The 25,381-nt window shown below is 39.9% G+C and overlaps 1 protein-coding gene across 1 annotated transcript in view; it reads left to right on the forward strand.

The window, feature by feature from the left end:
* The window catches only part of CLCN2 (chloride voltage-gated channel 2), a 2,181,634-nt gene that overhangs the window by 1,537,372 nt on the left and 618,881 nt on the right, over positions 1-25,381 (forward strand). Inside the window, 1 exon segment of the mRNA XM_044070805.1 lies at positions 3,147-3,214. Coding sequence (XP_043926740.1) covers positions 3,147-3,214 — 68 coding nt within the window.

Raw genomic sequence — 25,381 nt, forward strand, 5'->3', positions numbered from 1 at the left:
GATTATCAATTGTAACACCTAGTAGGCGGGTTGTAGAGTCTGGGGTTATGTTGGTAGCATTGTTAGAGGTTACAGAGAAGGATGGAGTAGGTGATTTATGAGTAGGGGTAAAAAGTAGTAGTTTTGTTTTTTGGGGATTTAAGAGGAGACAGTGTTGCATAAACCAGATTTCAACATTATGAAGAACAGTTTGGGTGAGGGACTGGAGAGAGTCTATGTTCTTGGCTGAACAAATTAAGATGGAATCATCTGCATATTGAATGCAGGTGGCTTGAGGAATATTTATGTGTAGATCGTTAATAAATAAGGAAAAAAGAAGGGGACCTAGGATAGAGTCTTGGGGTACCCCAATATTTACAGGAAGTAGTTAAGACAGATTGTTATCCCAAAGGACTGCTTGCTGTCTATTATCCAGATAAGACCTAAACCATGGTAATGCTTGTGGTTCAAGAGAAAGGATCTTTAGTTTGTCTAAGAGTAAGTTATGGTTAACCATATCAAAGGCTTTTGACAGATCAATAAATAGTGCAGAGGAAAAGGAGTTGTTGCAATTTTTATTTATAGAGTCTGTGAAGGATAGTAGGGCAGTTGTAGTGCTATGGAATGGTCTGAAGCCATGTTGGCAATTGGCTAGTTGGTTATTTTGTAGTAGGTAGTTAAGTAGTTGTTTGTGAATACATTTTTCCATAATCTTAGCTATTGGGGAGAGTAAGGCAATAGGTCGAAAGTTAGACAGCTCAATAGAAGACCCTCCTTTATGTAGAGGGATTGAATTTGTTTTTGTTGGGTCTGTGTTAACTGGATTGGATTTTGGGATGCGGCGGATGGTGTCAGAAAAACTGGTGATGGTCTGGATGGTGATTGTGAGGGTCAGAAGTGTCAGAAGGAAGGACTTTGGCTTGCATGCTGCTGGTGATGGTATAGCCATTCAGGCCAGGTAGCAGCGATTGTGAGGTCTGTGGTCTGAAGGAAGGTCAGAAAGAAAGACTTAGGCTTGAATGTTGCTGGTGATGGTGTGGCCATTCGGGCCTGCAGATAGCAGTGGTTGTAAGGACTTTGGTGTTGAGAGGAAGGTCAGAAGAAAGGACTGGGACTTGTATGTTGCTGGTGATGCATGAGAGGTGGCAGTGCAGGGGTGATTGAAGTAGTCTATGAATCATGCTCATTTTTTAAAGCTTCTGAGTCTTCAGTTGGCTCATGTTCACTCTTGTATATGTGTATTTTTGTTGCGTCTAGTTTATATGTTGCTTTGTTCTGCTTTTGTGCATGAGCTTGGAGGAACAAAATTTTGTTCAGCTGTATACTTGTGTATGGTTGAATGACAATAAAATTAATTTTGATTTTTTTATCAAGAAATATTATTAGTAAATAGTAAATATATCACAACCAGTCATTAAAAATAGCACCTAATTGTTTCATCTGGTTATTAAAAGATTTTTGCGTAAATGGTATTACACCTCCTCCTCATATTTCCTATTTAAATAACATAATTTCCTATTTCCAAAAGTTCACATATTCTAACCGTTGTATTAAAGACTTAATATTTTCTGCGTTTCTACTTGCATATACAAATGACTGCTTAGAAACTCATAACTTCAACAAAATGCTAGTATCGAAACAGCAAAGTAATTTAATTTATTGGCATTAATTCTTAAATTGTACCTGTATACACCATTAACATTTTAAGGTCTAAATGCAATCAAGATTCTGAGAATTGGTTAATTTTACAAATATTTAGAGACTTTGTGAACACAGAGGTAAATAAGATATTTAACCTAGATAAGAAATTAATGGACTTCTTAATAAATATCAGTAGTAATGCAATTAAAAATCATATTTGTCGCAAATGTATAAAATTCTTAAGTTAGATTTCACATATTTAAACAATTCCTGTTGGAACTTCTCCTTAAAAATTAGCAATGAAAACTTCTCCGAAGAATACAAAAATTAATATTAAAATCTACAGATACATCTTCATTATATTGGAAATTTTTACACAGAGCTGTTGTTACTCCTAACAAAATTACAATTATGTATAAATCATATACAATCAAATGTTGATGGTGGGATTCTGAAATATTAGCTGATTTGGACGTGTATGGTTTGGAAAATGTGAAGTCATCTCCCCTTTTTGGAAATAATAATTTAATTCAAGCTCTATGGTCAGATAGATGTAATATTTCTAAATCTTTAGTTTTATTTAATGCTCTGATTCCTGAGATAATTCCAAAAAATCAAGTGCCTCTTTTTTGGTCTGTTCTTGCTATAGCCAGAAAAGTAATTATTAAAAATTGGAAAAGTTACCCCCTCTAGTGTTGAATTTATTAGTATGGCAAAAAATGTTTGCAGTAGTGAATCACATACTATAAAGATGCAAACTTTTAATATTACACATTCATATAAATCTTGGCTTAAAGATTTTCTTGAAAAATATTAATTGTTTTTGCTGTATAACTTTGATGTATTGATCAGCTGTGGACATAGGTAAATAGTTACTTGTTTGTTTTATAATTTATTTATTGTTTTAAAAACAAACTATACATTTTTTTATTAACCCTACCTGGAAATATTTTTATTTGTATAAATGCAAAATATATGCTCTAAGGTTCATTTACTGTTGCTGAGATAACATTTCAAGACACTCAGATGAGAATGAAGAAGGTAGAATCCTTGGAAGGCAGTGGTTATAACTTCTCATCAAGTCAACGTGAAACTCACTTGAGTGTGGCAGGTATTGGCCATGACCTATGGCAGTAATGCACCTTTGCCATATATTGTGCAGCATATACCATAACAACAAAGGTTCTCTGCGTACTGGACTGACATACAGATAGGTTATTGGACAATAGTGCTCCAGTTTCATACTGGAACAACTTTAATATTGTATAAACCAGTCAGTACTCAGTGCTAAGAGAGTAAACAAATTATCAGATTGTTCATGTTATGTTTTTTTTTTTTATTCCTTAATGAAGCCCAGAGTTTGTAAATCAGGTGTTGAAGCTTCCTGTCTACCTACTGTCATATTGCACTGTCAAATGCAGTGTGTACTTAGAGCTTGCAAATCACAAATTCAGTATTGTGAAACACTGCTGAAAGCAAATAGTTAAAAGGCCCACTTTTATACTTGTTATTCTCCCCATATGTAGAACCTCTGGATACTGCAGGAATTGCACTCAAGAACCTGTTCTGTACAAATCCAGCTACAGACACGGAGGTATGTTTCTTTATATTTACTTGCTGTGTAGTCTTAATTATATCAGTAGAGCAAACTGTTATGATTGCAAGTATGAACTTCCATAGATAATGTTAGGAAACAAAATTCAGACAACCTGTTCTCAGATAACAAGGATACAATTAGAAGGTCTCCAAAAATCATGAGCAATAGTCTGTGATTTCTTATTAATATGATTGCATTTATCAGTAATCTTTTGTATTTCTGAATTTTTCTAAGCATTTTTATTTTCTCTTATTTAGAGAACTTTTCAAATAAAATGTTGTCAAGTAAGCATTTGCCACATTCTGAGAATGTGAGCTGCTGACTACAGTTGAGATTTGAGATTACGTTATTATTCCAAAAGGCCTGCCTTCTGCACCCTTTCATGCTTCTCCGGTGTTACTGCATTCATTATTAATTTATTTGACAAGATCAATGGGAGTTGCCAAGGTGCTGTATTCCACATATTGGGACATTACATTTCGTAGAACTCTACTATTCAGTCTCGTTTGCTTACCTCAGTGCTCCTGTGTAACCATTGCCTGAAAAAGGAACATAAAAAGCCAGATACTCCTTTTAAATGATATATTGCATTTTATTTTTACAACTGTCCTAAGTGGAAGACATGATAATTATCTAAGATGAATGAGCATTTTATACGAGGTAACTTTTTTCAGACAGGTCACTGTCTTGATAGAAAAATGTTGAAATTGTACCCAGAATTGCTTAGATTTTAATGTGCATCTCACTGTTACTGTGGAACAGTAATCATTTTTAAGAAGGTACGAGTGAGAAGGAAATGACCGGTCACTGTTTGCAGTAAAGGGGGGACTGTAGTATCCCGGAAAAGCTAGATAAAGTTTGCAGTTTTGTCTAAAGATGGAAAATAATAATTAATGCAGAATGAATGGTTATTCCTACTATCCTCATTCATTAAGCTTTTCCATCATCATATGATTCTTGCAAACTACTGCAAGGACACATTGGTTAGGATTAATACACAAGTAGTCCAGCATACAAAGCTGTACATTGCACTTTGTGTACAAAGCAAACCTGTCATATTCATAGTGCTGCCGTTGCCTAAAAGTTCAACTCCATGTTAATGGGCAGCAAGAGTTTTGTCACCCTACTTTAATGTGGTTGTCAGTGGAGGAGCTTAAACGAATGAGGCTCCCTTTCCTTCTCATACTTGCATAGTGTGGATGCCCTGCTCTCCATTCCACTTAAGTTACCCTGAACAGCAGTGAAGAAAATGGTTCAGTGTACGCCACCATGTAGCAGCATGCACCTGTACATTGCATTGGGGGAGGGAGACTTGTTAAAGGAGAAGCAGGACAGCTTTACCCTTCACAGACTGCTAATCCAGGTAAGTATGTGTGTGTGTGTGTGTGTGTGTGTGTGTGTGTGTGTGTGTGTGTGTGTGTGTGTGTGTGGGCAGAGACTGTGTGTGAGTTGGTTTGGGAATGTTTGTGCAAAAATGCTTTTCGTGTGTGTGTGTATGCAAGTGTGTTCATATATCTGTGTGTGTGTGTGTGTGTGCGCGAGCGTGCATGTGTGTGTGTGTGTGTCTCTCTCTGAGTGTACAGAGATAGTGTGTGTGAGTAGGTCTAGGAGTGTCTGTTCAAGAATGCTTTACATGCGCACATGTGTGTGTTTGGGGGGGGGGGTTGCCTTGACATGACCAGTGGTTTGTATGAATAGAAAGTATGTGATTGCAGTGTGTACAGGTACTGCCTGCGTGTGTGTGTGTGTGTGTGTGTGTGTGTGTGTGTGTGTGTGTGTGTGTGTGTGTGTGTGTGTGTGTGTGTGTGTGTGTGTGTGTGTGTGTGTGTGTGTGTGTGTGTGTGTGTGTGTGTTTGTGCACATATTAGAGTGTCTGTGCAGGAGGTATGTCTGTGTGATCTGTGCTGTTGTTTGGAATGACTTGGTAGAGGAGAAACACAACCTACAGTGTAGCCTTCTCCACTTAGATTTCTTGTTTGACAAGACACAAGGTAGGTACAGTACAACAGTGTCACTGTCTGTAGGTATTTGCATGTATGTGCATCCATCTGTTTGTGTGCACATCAATGTGTGTGTGTGTGTGTGTGTGTGTGTGTGTGTGTGTCAGTATTTGGGAGAAGAGATTGTGCTTCTGTGTAGCTCAGGTTGGTAGTACACTCAGCTGTTGATGTAGAACTGCTTGGTAGAGCAATTCCTAGTCATAAAAAAAATTCCTGTTAATGAGATGTTACCGTTGTGAGAATTTATAGCACTGTGAATTACAAAACAGTGCAGTGGCACAACTCAGCACATTGGTGCAGGACAAATTGTGCTGCTGTCCTTTTGTCTTTGACTACCCGCCATAGTGTTACTGTGTTTCAACAAGCCAGCATCTACTTTCATAGTGTTGATATTACAGGATTTTTAGCTACGTATCTTCTGCTTCCCAGTATTAGGACACAAACACTCTCACTGTCCAAGTCAAACTCACTTTTTTCTTTGTATCCATAAGTTATGCCTGCTTTCTTTGTTATATTCAACATAGAGATGATGTACTGAGATCATATCCAGTGCAGATTTTAAAGCCAAATGTCCAAATTGCCCCGTGACAGCTGTTGTCACTTCACCACCAGGGCAATTGCTGTGGTCACCCACATCTAAAAATGGCTACCCATATCATATCTTGTCTGTCAGGGTTAGGGGTATCCAAGATTATTCTGGAAAGACATGATAACTGTGAGGATCATTTGAAAGTAAAACTTCCTCAAATCTGCAGTGCTGTTGTAGAAGTCTCTGAGCACCATTTCTGCATGTTATTCCATGTCATTAGGTAAATTAGTGTTTAATGTGCTAGTTATTCACACCTACTAAGATGGTGGGGATTGGGGGAGTTGTAATGAGAAGAACACTACCTTTCAGAAATAGGAGATCCAAACTTAGGAGTTCCAACTCTTTAAAAATAAACTGTGATTCAAATAAAAAGCAGCAAACTCTGAATGCCACCTTTACATCTCTAAAGCATTTATTTTGTGGGGGGTTGCTGCTGGGGTTCTTTACCCCCATTTTCCTGCTGTTTATAAATATTAAATTCCAGTGTTCATGTATCTTGGAGTAGGGCGTTAAGAGTTTGAAGTGCTGCAACCATGGACTTGGCACAGTTTTGTGTGTGTCTGTGTGTGTGTGTGTGTCTGTGTGCATGTCCAAAGAGGTCCACCATTCTCAATTTCAGTTCTGCTCTTCTTTGGATCACATTTATTGTTGCCAGTATTTCAGGAGCCGTCTAGAAATTATTACTGAGTATGATAGTATTGTGACAAATATTTATGTGGTACTGAAGTGTGGTCCATATTAGAAAACACCTGAACAGTTGGAAATAATGTCCTGCTTGGATATTGAGGGTAAACAGGGAAGGTATTTTCAAAAGTTAAATGTAGCCAATGTGGATTCCTCCATGACTTTACTAGAAGCAGTGTTTTGTACAGTTTATTGCCAACCCTGATCTGAAGCACACCTGCAGAACGTCAGACTATTTGAACATTTTTGAGGTCGTCAGCGTATCCGTATCCACCTTTGAACATTCCACCTCTAGATGTTGCTGCTCCTGTGAAACCCCATAAGTACTCTCCCATGAGGCAGCCCCTTCCTTTTCTGGTACTTCAGATATTCCAGTAAAGATCCTGTACAAGGATGTGAAATGGAATATGACATTTGCTTCCATTTCTGCCATATTTTATAATGGCTGGCCACAGTGACATGTTGCTACCATATATTTGGTTAAGGTGATAACTTTATTTAAAAAAAAGACTTTTAAAAGTTGTTAACATCACCTACAATGGTCGTGCTGTTCCTAACGTGTCTGTGGGAAACTCACCCTTGCAGGAATGGCACAAAGCACCCTTATTCTGTCCATTATTAGAGTAATGTTCAGAGTTGCTTCCTAAACCTTCTTGTCTTTCTTCTGTTGTCATACTCCCTAACCCTTATTAAGCTCATTTCCTTGGTCTGCGTTTTCTTTCCCTAAAGTTTACTACGTATTGTATCGACTGACTCACATTTCATTTACGTTTAGCACTTGAATTTCCACTAACAAGCTGATACACCATATTCATAACTCTGCTATTTTGATATGTGGCCTATATCCATATTCCACTGTCAGTGGTCATGCTTCATATATTAGCATTTTGCTTTTGCTTACAAAGTGGAACTTCCAAATCCGTCCTACGGATGAAATGTTAAACGGAGGCCAGCAGGCAATCTGTTTAATTTGGTGGTAGCTCAGGTGGAAGTAAAAAATCCATGATATTTATCAAAAGGAGTAGGGAAAGTTCCCTGTTGCCCTGGCCAAATTCCCCCTAGTCAATACAAATACCACCTTGGGTCTCTTCAAAAAGAGGTCATTCACTTAGTGTGACTAACCTGGTCAGCAAAGTGTAAATAAATAAGTCTGTTTAGCATTGGGACTTTCACACTCCTTTGTATACACCGATATTGTTATCTTATGATGTATTAAATGTGCACTGTGCAAATTACACTCTTACTTTTGTTTTGCTTAGTTATGTCATAATACAGTGATGTTCAGACTATATTTGCTGCTCTATTGAATATATACATTTCTTCAACCAGTGTTTGCTTAACGTTGACATGTTTCTGTTTTATTCACTGTCATAGTATTTATTCTGCATTTCTATGTAAATACTGCATTTTTAGTCTCTCCATGGTGTGCTGTTTGCATTGGTTCTGCCATCCTGGACTACTGGATTGCCCTCCAGGCCCTGGGCCATCTGCTGTTAACATACCTGCCAGACAACATTGTTGGTTTTGTGGGAGAGTTAGAGGAGATAATGGTATCTATACACAGTAGCACTCATGCTGTCACGAGGCTTTTTTAAAGACCAAGGATTCACCAATAGACAGATCTACAGTGGCGTGCCACGCCACACTCATATGTGCATTCTGCTAAGTGCACAGCATGAACATCTGCCTGTCCCTCCATTACATATCCAAAACCTGCATCTGCTCCTTTATTTCCTTGCACCAGAGAGCAGTACTACCACAGGTGACCCACTTCCTTTCTTCTTGGCCAAGTAAGCTGACTGTTCACTATTGAAAGCCTACCTACTTAACCAGCGCTATATATACTCATGTTTCAATGTCTGTAGCATTTTTCCCTAGGCCTCCATGGTAAAAGTACTGTGCCCCTTTGGGCCTACTTGCTGAAAGATAAAAAACATGTATTTCATACCACTTCCAGTGTGCTAAATTAAGGTTTGTTTTTTATTGCTTTTTTTTTACCTTAGTGGGTTCTAATCTGTCTAAAACAGATATAAAATAGTTGTATTAAAAGCAAGCTTGGAGTAATTGCATCAACTTCAGAATGGTGTCTGCGGCATAAATGTAGCTTAATCAACTTCTTTGTTCTCACCTCCAGTTACAGCTGGTGAAGTGGCCGGTTAATGAAGGAGGGATTATCATTACCAACTTTATAAAATGAAGTGCATGTTAAATGTGCTAAGGACTCGGCCACCAATATCACTATCCAAACATTCAGAACTCAGGGTAGAGTCATTCTTGTCAGGATCCAATCAAATTACGCCACCCTTGCTTTTAAACATCCTGGCTAGGCAGAACATAGTCGTAATGAAAAAATTTGTTTTAACAAATTCCTCTGGATTGTAGTAACTCCAGTAGATATTCTTTTATATTGAAGTTTGACACTATCACCTTTCCCATCAAAGAACGTTGCTATTGACTAACACACAGGCATAGCTCTCAACCTTCCATCTCCAAAATGAGGAACATTACCTCTCATAATGTGGAACAAATGAGCAAAATGTGGAACACCTACTAACAGCTTGCTAACAACTTCACCCAGGAAGCTCACAGATGTTTAAAATGTGCTACGTTATACTTAATAAAAGTTATTTTGATAAATCAGTATAATTCAGTACTTTTTACTATGAATATCAGCTAAAAAAATTCATAACACTAAATGAGTGATAGGACCCTATCAGTGTGGAACTTTGAAGAACTTGGGCTTTTTCAGACCTAAAATGAAGAATGCTGCTTGTAATGAGGTACACTTGGGAGGTATGCACACCCTCTTCCCTGTCTTCCCCAGAACTTGAAATGTGGATCACTTTTCAGCATTCAGATCCATGTTCTTCTCTTCCATGGCTACCATTTCCTCCTGTAACTGCTTCAGGGATCCAGACGAAATTTAAACACCATATCATCTTATCTGACTTGGATACTTAGACTTCTTACAGATACAACTTGTATATTACTACAGTGTCATAAAGTTATATAGGTAAATTGTTTATAGCTTTATAGACACTTTTTCATTCACTCCTCCATTCTTTGATTACTCGCTGAATCCAGGATTGGTGCGTATTCCTAAGATGTTCTTCGTGTTTCACTGTTGCAGTCATCACACTTGGGTTATCTGCCTGTAGGCTGCCTTCAGTTGGCCCAAATGCCAGAGTCTTGGGATTTCTGCGTCAGATGCTGTTGCCTCTCCCAAGATATTGGGTCGTCAGGGGTATAAAACATGCAGTCGATGCCATTATGCCAGCTTTTTTTGCCGCACGGGAGCTCAAAGCAGAAGCAGTTCACAAGTGCTGGTCAGCTACTACCTGAAATTTTCATTTTTCAAGTTTCAAGCCTGAAGTCTTTTAAAGCCAGGCACCCCATTGGGGATCCTTTTTTCTTGCTCTAACCGATGTCAGAAAAATTTAACAATTGTATTTGCCTGCGGAAAGCAAATACCTCACAGAGATTTCCATTCTTTCTGCGTCACCTGTTTAGGCCCAGACCACAATGTACCTCGCTGTTGGTTTTGTGCCTTGTTCAATGCCCAAACTATTCATTGTTGGGCTATCTTTGTCGCTAAATTCTTTCGCTCTCGTTCTCCGTATTCAAAATGGCTTCGTTAAGCCATCCAACTACCGATCTTCTGAAAAAAAAACGTAAAGATAAAGACAGAGACAGACCGCATAGGTCCAAAACTGCCGCTGACGTTTCCGTCAAGCTAGTCACCAGTCTGCCAGTACTCAAGGCACTTTCGCAGCCCCTGATACCCACTTCTACAGAGTCGCAGGCCTCTACTGAGACCCATTCAGTGTCCAGTATGCCGCAAGATGCTTCTTCGACTATGGAACCTGCGTATGTCTCTACCTTGGATGGGTCTGGAGCCACTGTGCAGGCACCATCTTCTGAGGGTGTATTCAGACTTTCCGATGTTTGTATTAAACTGACTACTTCGTTTTTGACTAAAACTACTGATTTTCTCAGGCCCAGAGTTTGTACTATGCCTAGGAAACCGACGACCAAAGCGCATTCTCAAGCTCCCATGCCTCAGAAACAAATGCTTATGGCTAAAGACCTTATTACATTAATTAGGGGAAGCCAGCCTTCCCCCTCTAAAAGACAAAGAATTGATTTTCCCTCTGATTCTACAGACCATGAGTCCGATGACTCTGACCCCTCTGATTACCAGGACATACCCTTATCCACCTATGAGGATTCAGATGCAGAGGATTCCATACCCTCTGCCTCCCCGCCAGAGGACTTTTCTTTTGCTGAAACCTTGCATACCCTAAGAGAGCATTTCCGCTGGGAATGCCAGGACTACCCTCAGTCCAAAAAGAGATGCAGGGAATTCTTAGACTTGGCTCAGCACAGGCCTCTAGCTATACCCCCCTGTCCTGGATATTGTAGATGATGTCTTCATGGAATCAAGTCTTACCCCTGATACTTTACCTCCAGCTCCTAGAAAGCTTTACAGGTACTACAGAGTACCTGACTCTCACAAATTTTGCTTTAAAAATCCTAGTGCAGACCCAGAGTCCATTTCCCAGGGACCTAAAGGTATTAAAGTTACTACAGCTAAAAACCCTACCCCTTTGATCAGGGATTCTAGAGCTTTAGACAGATGAGGTAAGAAGGTATATACCTCTGCAACTCTTGCCATTAGGGCTTTAAATTGACAGTTTCACATGTTGAAGTACCAGCAGCATATTATGGAACTAATTAAACAAAAAATGTTGATTCCTAATGAAAATAAAGATTTACATGAGTTAATGCATTCTGCAAACCAAGTCGGTAAACATACTTTGCAGTGTGATTTTGATGCCTTAGAAGCATCTTGCAGGGCTTCTGTCACTGGGTCTGTTCTGAGAAGGCATGCTTGACTGAAGGAACAAATCTTGCCAGACCATGTCAAAGCAAAATTACTAGATGCTCCATTAAACCAAGAATAATTGTTTGGCACAAAAGCAGAAGAAGTTCTTAAAAAGATGGAGGAAAAAGCTTTGCAAACTGTTAAAGATTTCTTGCAGGTACAGCCACCTAGATTCAGTAGGCATTGGCCTTCAAAAAACTGGTCCTTTCCAGTCCCTCCCAGGCCTTCTCAGTCCAAACCCAGGGGCAGCAGACCACAGAGACTACAGTCTCAGAGTATGCACAGATCTAAACAATGGAGTGCTCCCACCTCAAAACCAGGGAGTGGTAAGCCACCCTCTTATGGAAAAAGTTCACAATGACTTGTCTTTCATCCTTCCCAGCCATGCACAAGTACTTGCACCCCTAGGAGGAAAACTCGCCCTGCATGCAAAAAACTGGGAACACTACCCAGGACTGATGGATCTTAAAGATTGTATCTCAGGGGTACAGATTCTACTTCCACTCACTGCCAATTCCAAGCAGATTGCCAGACCTTCCTCCAAACCAGTGGGCATAGGTCCAAAAGCAAGTACTTTCTCTTCTCAGTTTCAAGGCTATTCAGCCTGTTCCAGCAGAGCAAAAGGGACAGGGTTTCTACTCTAGACTGTTTCTGGTGCCCAGAAAAGAGTACTCTTGGCGCCCTATTCTGCATCTGTCAATTCTCAACACCTTCCTGGTGGTACCAAAGTTCAAAATGCTTACACTCCAACAGATACTTCCTATGCTAGCCAAGGACTCCTGGCTGGTCACCCTAGACTTAAAAGAAGCTTATCTAAACATCCCCATAAGGGAATCTTGCAGGAAATGTCTGTGTTTCAGGGCAGGCTCTATGCACTATCAGTTCTCTGCACTTCCCTTTGGCTTATCTACTGCACCCAGGGTATTCACAAAGTGCCTGGCTCCAGCCATTGCATACTGCAGACAGAGAAACATTCAAATTTACCCATACTTGGATGATCCCCTGATTCAGGCGGACAGTCAGGAATTGCTGCTTCAGCACCTGACATTTGTAAAAAGACTCCTAACTTCCCTGGGGTATACCATCAATGAAAAGAAATCACATCTGGTATCCAGCCAGAAAAATGTATTCCTCGGAGCAAGCTTGAACACAGCGTCCAAGATGGCATTCCTCACTCCAGAAAAGCAGGATTTATGTGACAAATTACCTCAAACTACTGGCCACCCAAACCCAGCTGTCTGCAAGAAAAATACTGCAAGCCCTAGGGCTCATGGCCTCACGCATTCTCCTAATTCCATATGCAAGACTGCATAGGAGTAAACTTCAATGGTACTTAAAAAGTCTCTGGTGTCAACATTCTCAGGACCTGGAAACAGTGATTCCAATCATTCCTTGCATAAGGACAGAGTTCCTTTGGTGGGCAGTGGCCTGCAACCACAACAAGAGACTCCCTTTCACTCTACCCCCCCCCCCCACTCGCTGTCCAAACCCTGACAACAGATGTATCAGACTATGCATGGGGGGCTCACATGGCAGGCAAATGCATTCAAGGCAAATGGAGCCCAGTACAAATGCGCCTGCATATCAATCAGAAAGAAATGTTAGCTGTACAGAATGCACTGACAGCCTTCAAATACCTTATCCTTCCAGGACAACTCTTGATAAAGATAGACAACACCACAGTTATGTGCTACATAAACAAGCAGGGGGAACTCATTCCTACCCGCTCTAAATGTTAGCCATGGCTCTGTGGAACACAGCCTTGAGCAAACAAGTGCACCTGCAAGCTCAATTCCTGCCAGACAAACAAAATTCACTGACAGACGACATAAGCAGAAATCTAATGCACCCACACAAGTGGAATCTGGAACCCAACTCATTCAAGTTTCTAATCCACAGGTGGGGAACACCAGAGGTGGATCTCTTTGCTTCCCCCCAAAGCCATCAATTGAGCAAATTTTGCACCAGAACTCCCCACAGCCAAACATGGAAAGTGGATGCCCTATCCTTTACATGGGAAAACCTCTCAATCTATGCCTTTCTCCCTCTGCCCCTCCTCACGAAAGCTCTATCTAGATCAAACAGAACAGGCCAAGGACAATCCTTATTGCACCAGACTGGCCATGCCAGCACTGGTAGCCACTTTTATGCAGTCTGACAACAGTGTCACCCTGGCACCTGCATCAGACCCCCCTCTCTGCTGTCCCAGCAGGAGGGACACATTTTGCATCCTCAGCTGCAAACCCTGAACCTAGCAGCCTGGTTTATTCCCTGAATACATCACCAGCAACCCTGAGCAAACAGGTGATGGATGTCATCCTTGAGGCCAGGAGGCCCAATACTAGGAAATCCTATTTAGAAAAGTGGAAAAGATACTGTTCTTTGAGCCACTCTCAGGGAAAGACACAGCCGTGCCCACAGTACCTCAAATCCTAGATTATCTAGCAGAGCTGCTGCACAAAGGCCTATCCTTCTCAATTAAGATTCATGCCTCTGCCTTCTCAGCTCATTACAATACTGAGCCCACCCTTCTTCTCTCATCCTCTGGTCAAACAGTTCCTGAGAGGAGCTAACAATTTAAGACCCCGAGGAGAGCTCCCACTCCTGCCTGGGTCCTTAACTTTGTACTGGAAGAGCTCACACTTCCCCCTTTTGAACCTGCTGCTGCAGCAGAGTTAAAATTCCTCTCTTGGAAAACAGCCATACATTTAGCCATCACTTCAGCAAGAAGAGTGTCTGAGTTACATGCCCTTATGGCTGTGGAACCCTTCATTATCTTCCATGTGGACAGGGTTTCCCTCAGGACTAACCCATCATTTATGCCCACAGTGGTATCCAGTGTGTTTTTTAACCAATCCATCCATTTACCAACCTTTTTTTCCTAATCCTCAGAATAAAGGGGAAAGGATTCTGCACTTCTTGGATGTACACAGACAGCTTAGGTTCTACCTTGACAGGACTAAACCTTCCAGAAAATCTGACCAGCTGCTAGTCAGCTTTGCTACAGGGGCAGAGGGCAAGGCCATTACAAAGCAAACCCTTTCCAAATGGATAGCACACTGCATCCATTTCTGCTACAAACACCATGGAAAACCTTTCCCACAGGGAATCAGAGCTCATTCCACTAAGGCTACCTCTACCTCTACAGTATTTCTCAGGGGAGTCCCTACCAGGGACATCCTGGAAGCTGCAATCTGAAGTTCTGTACACACCTTCAACAAGCATTACCACTTACCTATCTTTTCTAAATCCAGAGCTAGATTTGCTACAGGAGTCTTACAAGGCCTGCTAGCCAGCCCTAATATTTCTTGACTGCCTCCACCCATCCTCAGTCAGCTTTGGGAATCAACCTAAGTGTGATAACTGCAATAGTGAAACACGAAGAACATAGTACAGTTGTGTACACTTACCATAAATGTAGATGTTCAAGTGTATTCACTGTTGCAGTCCTGGTTACCCTCCCTCCATCCCCCTGGCTTTTCCTATACTTTCTAAATATCCTCTTTTTGGCCATATCCTATGGCAATGGCATTTACTTTTTACTGGAGGTGTTCCACACCATGTAATTGCTTCCTTTTTGGGGGGCTCCTGACATCTAGTGTAAGAAAAACTGATGTAATGGCATCAGCTGCAAGTTTTATACCCCTGATGACCTGACATCTTAAAAGAGGTGACAGCATCCGAGACAAAAATCCCAAGACTCTGGTATATGGGCCAACTGAGGGCTACCTGCAGGCAGATAACCCAAGTGTGATGACTGCAACAGTGAATACACTCGAACATCTACATTTATGGTAAGTGTACACAACTTGTACACTGTACTTTTAGAGGACACAAGGCAGAGAAAGGAATGTCAAATGAAGCACAGACTAATTGTAGGGTGCGAGTGCACACCCACACACCTCATTACTATAATTAGAATACAGAGTACATACCCATCTTTTACAGCATAATAGCAATAAGATATACACAATTCATTACAAAAGATGGTAGGGGTACAGATGATCAGTAGGTGATGCCTATTGGCAGATTAAATGGACTTTGGGCCCGGTGCTGTTTTCAAACTATGGTTCCCAACACACACTTTTTGTGATCATACATGAAAGCTTGTATTTCTTTAGATTCACCTTATTAATTTAGGACCATTCAAACTGCTGTCATCCTGCCATCCTTCTCCACCATTGTCTGTACCCATCTGCCACCACTTGACTATATACACTTCAGTTGCCCAGTTATGATGAATATAAAGGTCAGAGTAAAGTATTTAATTTGCTTTACACAAATGCACACTTGTCCTGCAAAAAGACACTAATGACTGTTTAACTTGATCATGATGGCCAGAATCAGGTGTTCTCATCCATAGATAGTCCCATACCCAGCAGTTATAACTCCATTGTTGACTGTGTACACCTGAAATGTCTGATAGTGGTAAAAAATAAAACTTATTTCACACAAATGCATACTAGTTCTGCTATGCCAGACTGTTTAAACTCTGTGAACAAGTGGTTACGTGACTTTCCTCCTCAGGCAGCCCCCAACCAGACATTATAGCCATGTTCTATGTACACCTCAACATCTTCACACAAGAGTCAATCACAGAGCCAAAAGATAATGACAGAAAAAGAGACAGAATCAGAGACAGATTTCTGTTATATACTTGTAAAGTTGCTAGAATAATTGTTTTATGTATTAGCTTGCATGTTCCAAATGATATGAATCTCTGTCATTATTTGGTGACTACTCTTCTCTATGATTTGTCAGAAACCACACATTTTATGAGGTGCAAACCAAAAATATGTGCAAAATAAGGGACATTCTGCAAAATTAGAGACAGTTAAAGGTTATATAATTTCAACTTTGTTTCACATAAACAACAGCCACAAGTATTCCATCTTATTTCTCAAAAATGCATATTTGTCTTACAAAGCCTGATGGTTAATTGAGCAAATGTCCACTTTATTTTACTTTCATCCACAAATCACACTGCTTCCACCCACTCAGCACTGTTAAAAGCACTTTGTTGCATAAACTTTATCTGACTGTGATAAAAATCTCTCTTGAACCCCTTAGCACATGAATCATAGATAAACCCAAAACTAATGAGGGACAAAAGCCCCATATTAGGGACAGACATTAAATATTGTTATTTACTTAAAAGTTTTTAGAATAACAGTGTTTGCATTGGCATCCATTTCCTGAAAGAAATGAAATCTGAAAATTCAAATGTCTGTTATCATTTAGTGATTGCTGTCCTCAATAATTTGCCAAAAAAGAAAAACACAGTGTATGAAGCATGGACAGTTTCAACTTTGTCTTAATTGAAGACTCACCAGAGAATATATATTCCAATATTTTTCATAAAAATGTGCACTAGTCCTGTGAAAGCAGAATTTAAAATGATTAAACATCAAGAGGGTAAGTTGCTTTCCACCACAGTCAACTTTCCCCCATTTAGTGGCTGCATTCATCAGTGATCTGTCATAAAACCCAAGATTTTATGAGATACAGACCAAAAGATGAGGCAAGGCCAAGGACAGTTTTAACTATGTTTCAAACACAAATAGGAACCAGAAAGTAATGCAGTCAGATTTTAAACTGAGCAAATCACAAGTTGCCTTCATCTAGTCTTTAAAACGATCAAACTGCAAGAGAGTGAGTTACTTTCTTCCAAAGCCAGGCTACCCCATTTACTAGTTCAGTGGCTACAATCCTCAATGATTTTCTAGAAAACCAAAAATGTTATGAGACACCAAACAAAACATGATGCAAAGTCAAGGACAGTTTTAACTTTCTTTTACACATCAATGGTAACCAGAAAATAATTCAGACATTAAACTGAGCAAACAACAAACTGCTTTCATCCACAGCTAGCATGCATTCCCACTAGACTGCATTTATTAGTATTTTATCTGCTTATCTCACAGGGTTTAAAGAAATATGTACTTAAAATACTCATCATGTTACTACAACCCTATATAGCAATCCACAGCTCTCCAATATACTATTTAATATTCCAGGGCTTTCACTTGCTGCCTTCCCAGCAAATCATGGAAGGTCAGTGAACATAAAGTTGCAATGCTATACAGAGGATCACTGATGGACATTTATTTATTTAAGAAAAAAACTTTATTTGGAAGTAAGCAAAGTAGCATCATCTGCTCGTGCTGCACATATACAGCTGATAAGCCTTGAGAGTATATAGGGGAAATACTTGCAGTGTCTTTCATTTAACTGTTTTTTTGTTTGTTTGTTTTTAAAGCAAATGCATTTAATTAATGATTAATATGTTTATCACATAAGCTGTCTAAAATGAGTTAACACTGCTGAATATAACAAAACTTTCTTTAAAATTAAATTATTTTGTTGGCTGACCAAGGACCCGCTGGAGTTGTGGACCACTGGCTGCCATCTGAATCACCCTTTCTTTAATCTAGCACTGATGCTACCAGATTCCCATTCAGCCATATAAATGGGCAGCTTAGCAGCTAAACTGTGCGTCTTAAAGGTTTTAATTGTAGACAACTGAGGGTGCTGAAGGCAGGATATATTTACAGTTATAGTTTTTGGCATATAATAAAACTATAAAAATATGTCCAATTCATTTAGGACAGTTTCAGTATTAGACATCCTCAGTACTACTATAGGCCATAAAAAAAAATGTGTATGGTTGCCACGCATGGTAGAAGTGAAACTTCTGTAGGGAAGTGTGAAGGAAAGCAATTGGTACAATACAGTATAAACTCCTTTACACTTCCGTAGAGAAGTTTCACTTCTAGTGCGTATGGCCACCATGCACATTCTTTTTTTTTTTAATTAGATATTGGATGTCTGTCTTCCCCCGGTGTCTTGGCCGAGAAGAATAGCAGTGGTACTACAGAATGAAGGGGAGAGTTTGAAAGAGCCCACTATTGCTATCTTAAGCCATGATTATAAAATATTTATGATGGTTTTAACTAATAAGCTTGCAAGCTTCTTGCCACGAGTTATACATGAGGATCAAGCAGGGTTTATTACAAAGTGAAAAACATTTCATAACATTAGTAGAGTTTTAATGATAATACTGGATGCAGTGGAAAGTAAGAGGGAAGTAATATTAATTGTACTGGATGCTGAGAAGGTGTCTGAGTAGAACTGGCACACATTTAGAGAAAGTTATTTAAGTGAATGACTCCTTGCTGGAACGGTTCTGATGAAGTCCTGTTCATCATGAGGAACGAAAGTGTTAAACTTTCTTTATCTTTTAAAATGTTTTATTTTGGTTTAAGGAGTTTTTGGATTGCATCTATTATCTGGAGAATTCTTTATTTACTGTACCATTCTGCTGCTGAATCCTTTGTGGGTGTTTTCTTGTGGTGCAGGATTGGGAGGGGAACAGCATTTTTTTGACATTAAGGACAAGGTTTGAATTTTTGAGCCTTGTCTCTATAAATATAATTTAACACTGAATAATGAATTTGAAGTTAAAAAAAAATGTAAAAGGCATACCTCTTAATTGGACAAATTTTTGCAGAATTTCCAGATTTTTGGCCTTATGTTTTTAAACTGTTTTTCAGAAAATTGTGGTTTTCTGTCAAATCACTGGCATATTACTAAACATTAAATAAAGTCAGAAAAATAATAACAGATGTATGAGTTTCCGAATTCCTCCCCTTCAGAAAATTCATGCTAATGCAAAACCTGCTAATCTGTCAACATTCTAAGCTTGCAAGAGAAAGATTTAAAAATTGTCCCCTATTTCTGGGCCTTTGTCCCCACATTTTTTAAGGTTTTGTCCAGATTTCCTGCTTTAAGTTGTTGAGAGGTATGGTAAAAGGCTTTTATGCTATCTGTCTTTTGCCTGGAGAAAGGACTAAACAGTGATGGATAAGATCTGATCAAAAGTCTTTTCAGTGTGTATATTTTTCACTTTCTCTCTCTGTCACCCCCACAACTGAACTAACACCCTCCAGAATTTTGTTTTCTCCCGAACACTGTTTTATCTCCCTTTTGTACCTATAAAACCATTACCTGACAATACAATTGCAAGCTTTGTTTGCAGCCCTGAGTTGAAGTCCATTTAATTATTTAAGTAATTTATTCAAAGAATGTGCTAGTGATTGTGAGTATTATTGTCTTTATGTACTTAAACGTACATGTGTGTGCTGGTATGGGTGTGTGTGTATACAGGAGTGCGCACATGGAAGCACCCAATTTCCACATGTTTACTAACTCAGGAGAGATGTCTATGTCCCAAAATAAGGGGAATACAGTGAGATACTGCAGTCCTATTCCCCTGGTACAGCCTAATTGTTTGAGAACTGCTATATAGCTATACTTACAGCATCTGTCCTCATTGGCTAGGGTTTGGTATCTTTTGAGGAGCTAATGTAAATATTCTGTCACCGGTACAAATCAGACAAACAAGTGATGGCAATGTAACTCTAGTTAACTGGTTGTTTTACAATGAAATATTTTAACAATATAATTTATGTAATAAATGGCAGCCCTTGAATTTATACCTGTACAATTCGAGCAATTTTTTTAAAATCCAGTCCTATTTTTGGTTTTTTGTTCCCCCATTGTTTGTGGCTTTGTCCACATTTCTTGTGGTAAGAGTTTGAGCAGTATGGTCGAGAGGTATGGAACCCTTTCAACAGATGCTGCTGCCTGCTGCTGCAATGGGCTCGCTCTGAAACCATGTGTGTGTGTGTGTGTGTGTGTGTGTGTGTGTGTGTAGGGGGTTGAAAAGCTGAAGTAGAGTCTGGAAGTAAAACTCCGCCCTTAGTGGGTGGAGTTTGACTTCTGTATTTCATTTCACGTCACGCTGTCACACCCTTCCATAAGAAGTTTCATTTCAAAAACATTGTCTGGATCAACGTATATGCCCCACCCACACCGTTCTTAGTTTAAATGGCCAGTTAGGCCTGCTGCTAAGATTAAGAAAAACTGAATTATTGAGGTTCAGAAAAGTGGTTAATATATCTAGTTTCCATAAGATGTTAAGTTTCAGTCCTCCTCAGTGGTGCTACATAGATTTTACTGGATCCTGAGAAAACATATTAGCACTCAGTGAACCAAATTCTGTTGTCAAAATGGTGAACATTTTTAGTTTTCATTTTTGACCAAGTTAATTCCACTAGGCCAGTGTCCTCTTTTCAGGGAGAATTGAGGTAGTAGTCAGCCTGACTAGGAGAAAGTTGGTGAGGATTTCCCTACCATAAATCAGTGTAACAGTGCTCAAGGAGCTACATGGAAATTCCTTGTGCGTTCTGCTAGCTTGTGAGAAGTATGAGCTAAGCTTAATGTTAGAAAATGTTTGGACATCGCTACTTCAGGATGCTGCTTGTTTTGAAACGGACTGACTGAGTGTACCTTTTGCACTGCCGTCTTTGAGAAGGAGTACATAAGAAAGTATGCGGTGGTGGTGCTGCGGTAGCGTTGTCGCCTCACAGTAAGACGTCGTCCTGTTCGATTCTCAGCTAGAGCATCTTCTGTGTGGAGACATGCGTGAATGGGCATACCTTCATTGAAGGTTGTGAGTCAGGGCTGGCAACTTGGCATGTAAAAATCTACTGCCAATCATTAGCTGACCGGAGTTCCGCTGTGGCGACCCCTAACCTGGAAAAGTCAAAAGACACAACAACTTAAGAAAGTATGTGTCTAATTATGGTGGCTGCCATAAAAGCAATTACCAGAAAATGGAAATCAAAATCTAAACCAACTATATTAGAAATAGTGAATATAATAACAGAGATAAAACAACTGGAATTGAGATCTTTAGAAAACTGAATAGGAAAAAACAGGAATTCTGGGAACAATTCATACAGGGGAGAAATTAGGTTTAAAACAAAGCTGTACTTAATTGAACTATGTAATATTTGACTGAAAATGATTGGATAGATTATAAGTGCTGTGTAATTGTTTGCAACTGGGAGTGTGTCAGTATGGTTTGTGATTTAAAATGCTTGCAATTAGGATTGTGTAATTATGGTTTGTTTTCATTTATATAAATGTATGTTTGCTTATGTCGTGATGGTTTAATAAAGACGTATCTTAAAAAAGGGGGCAGGAATTGAATAATTTATGCAATGTTGTTTAGGTTATATGATATATATAACATTATGAAGTATAATGTTTGTGAATGTAAATTTGTTAATACAGTTTGATTACTTTTGTATACTGTAAATGTAAATTTCCCCATGTCACAAGTGATAATTCAATAAAGATGTTTTGAGAAAAAACAAAGTATGAACTGGAAATGGAAATATGGATTAGGGTGCATACATAGTTAAACAGCATAACGTAAGGTCAAAAAACAACTACTTTGCTCAACCATCTATAATGGTTATTTTAGCAATATCACATGGGCTAGATAAGGTGACTAGAGCAGGAGCCGCAAAGCAGTCCAGCTTAAATAAAAGACTGGAATATCCCCCAGGTTATACAGGAAAACTGCTTCAGGTGTTTACCTAGGTTAAAACACAGTTTGAGTACCTGTTGATAGAAGGGATCAAGCATGAGACATCCTAAGATTATTTTTTCCCATGTGGAAGGGTGTTGTGTGCCAGTGCAGTAGCAGTATTGTCTGAACAGCTGTCCTGTTTGGCTCGGGCGCAGGTTACTTAGTGCGTATGGAATTTTGCGGAAATGCACATACTACATATATTTTAAGCTTTTGGTTTAGTAAGTTGTAAGTTTGCAGCTTACATTTTTAATTATGAAGTTTTCACTTCTAACCTTAGCTGCAAAATTTGCTTTATTATATTAAAGATTGTTTACTTCCAAAGTAGCTATAGAGGCATGCACATGGAAAGTTTCACTCTGTCACACAGAAAGGCAAAATGATTTTGAATAATGCTGCTGCTGCTGCAGGCTGTAGATAAATAATGCTTGAGTTATGATTTAAGTGTAAATGCTAATTTATTATGCTTATGTTGCAGAAATATTGTTGTTCCTGGCAGTAACAGAGCATGCAGTCCCATCAAATATTTCAGACTTTTTTCCTCCTTAAAGCAATCAAAACCAGATTTCATTTTTTAGATAATTCTCTGTAAGGCTTATTTTAAATTATTGGTCTTCCTTTCTCAAAGATCAAAGGAGAGGACACAAAATGTACAGTATACGAGCTAAGATGAGAACCAAATTATTAAAAATAGTAATATATATATTGTTTGGCAGTGGTGAAAATAGCCTGGTGTAGCAGAAAGGAAGTCAAAGGTCTGTACTATATATTGCAGTAAACATGATAATCTTTGCAGGTGACTTTGACTGACAAGACTGTAAGATTGCTGCAAAGTTAGATTGATCTTTTATTTAATAAAAATATCTTATTACATTTATTAGTTAATGGTTTTTGAGCAACATGTGAGTTGTTGGGCAAGGAGATATTCCTGTAAAACAGTTGTTGTAATAGCGAGCCTGCTTTGAGTTGCATTTATGGTCTGCGTCTTTTGCCATAGCTTAGGCAGTTTCTGGAAAGATCTCAGACTGCAGCAGACGTGCTGGCAGATCAGTGCAGCCATGTACCATACCTCATTTCAGATTTTAGTTCCATTTTTACAGCTTCAAATTATCACCCATTTTTATTAAAGGTTATTTTTATTCAAAGTGCTACTGTAGGAGCAGATGGTGGAGTGTTTTAAAAGGAATGAAGCAAAACAGAGCCCTGCACCCATTTTGGGAGCACTATCTACTTGGATATCTAAAGAACTGCTTATGGATGTTAGAGTGACAGTAGTAAAATGTACTGTTTCATTTGCAAGACTGCATACAAGGTGCTTCTCTACCTTAATGTAAGCCACTAATATTTTATATGTTTTATATTTTTGTTTTCCTTCTAATGAAAATAAAAAATATATAGTTCATTTTAAACAGGGAGGTAACATGCAACACATAGCTCACAAAGCCAGTGTGCCGAACAGTCACAGCCCTTAAGGCTAAACAACACACCTGATACACTTGTAATAGGTGACTCTATCGTCAGGCACACTGACGTCCCGCTCACCAGGCTGAACAAGGAGAAGGTCACGGTGAGCTGCCTGTCGGGCGCTAGGATCCGCCACATAACACAAGCACTCAGGTCACTCCAAGGCAAGTACAAATATGACCCAGTCATTGTCCATGCTGGTGTGAATGACCTGAGACGTACCTCCCTGGACTACATGAAAAGAGACATAGAGGAGCTCTCTGAGCATGTAGCCTAGGCCGGTATGACCCTGACCTTGAGTAGTATCTTACCCTCACCAAGAATGATGCCATAATATGAAGACAAGATGATCAATTTCAACAATTGGCTTAAGTATTGGTGTCATTCAAAGGGGATCCAATGCCTGTCAGCCTGGGATGACATGCTCGACAAGCCACGATGCTTCGCTAGGGACGGCTTGCACCTGTCACCCCTGGGCTTTCGGATATTAGCAAAGGCTCTTGCTACCCCCATAGTGCCATTTTTAGGCAAGGCTCAAAAGACAAACCCACCTCCATAGGTATCACAAGGGATAAGAAACTAAGAGTAATGCTACTCAATGCCAGAAGTCTAAACCTCAAGATGCACGCACTCGAAACTCTCCTTAGCATGGAGAACTTCGATATCTGTGCAGTAACAGAAACCTGGTTCAAGGCTCCTGAGAGCACCCCAGCACTACCAGGTTATACCTCATACCATGCTTTTCGGCCCCAAAACTTGGACTGAACCACAAAAGGAGGGGGAGTATCAATGTTCGTCAAAGATACCCACACTTCCAGGTTGGTGGCACAGCACGAAACATCAGAGACTATCCATGTGCAACTAACAGTGGGTAAAACTGCCTTCCAGTTTATAGCCTGCTACAGACCACCCTCCCAAACCCAGGAACCCCACTCGGCCTTCCTGAGAACACTGGAAAATATGAAGGTCTCTCCAAACACCATTATATTGGGCGACTTCAACTACCCAAACATTGACTGGGAGCATTACTCTAGCTCCAACACCCTAGCCCAAAGGTTCCTAGAATTTATAAACTCAAATGCTATGGAACAACTTGTTACCACTCCCACAAGAGGGGAAAACATACTGGACCTGATCATCACCAACATGGGGACTATATGCTCCAGACCAGAAGTGTATCCCTCACTGGTAAGATCAGACCATAAACTAATCTCACTGGATATTTACATCCCGACTCCACTCCCTGCCCAGAAAACCACAGTGAAAAACTTCTCTAAAGCAAATTACACACTCCTCAAAACCGAGGTGGAAGCCTTCAAAGCCCCCGGGCCTGTGGAAAATACGGCCCAGACCGCAGAATCCTTTATAAACACATTCTATGAGCACCTTCAGGAATGCATGGATCATGCAATCCCAAATAAAACCAAGACCCAATCCACCAAAGGCAGACGTCCCATCTGGTGGACCCCAGCCATAAACAAACTATACAATAGAAGGAGGAAGCTACTACATGATAGAGCAAAATCCCAAAAAGGGAAGGCATCTCTGATCAGTATTAGCAAAAAACTATGGGCGCTCATAAAATCGTCTAAGGCCAGCTTCGAGAGAAAAATTGCACAGGACACTAAGGATAATCACAAGGCTTTCTTTGGTTATGTTAGGAACCTGGGTGGGAATTCCCAGATATGCTCAGAATTAGTCCAAAATGACAAAAAATACACCAAACCCACAGACATTGCCAACATCCTAGCTGACAGGTTCAGCGCAAACCCCCCCCCCACCAAAAGGGCAAATATCTATCCCAGCAGAGTGCTGCCCCCCTGACATCTCAGATGCTCAGGTAAGAGCCGCCCTCTCCAAAGCAATAAAACACAGCATCAGTGGGACCAGACAGTGTCCCGGGCTGCGTCCTACATGAACTCCAAGAAGAGCTAAAACCAAACATAAAACTACTGTTCAGTCTCAGCCTTACAACAGGATATGTACCCAAAGAGTGGCGTACAGCAACAGTGGTCCCTCTCCACAAAGGTGGTGCCTCAACGGATCCTGGAAACTATCGCCCCATAAGCCTGACTAGCTTGGTCTGCAAAGCTATGGAAAG

The sequence above is a fragment of the Protopterus annectens genome, chromosome 4.part1 (genome assembly GCF_019279795.1).
Source record: "Protopterus annectens isolate FY-2018-M chromosome 4.part1, PAN1.0, whole genome shotgun sequence".
Lineage (NCBI taxonomy): Eukaryota > Metazoa > Chordata > Ceratodontiformes > Protopteridae > Protopterus > Protopterus annectens.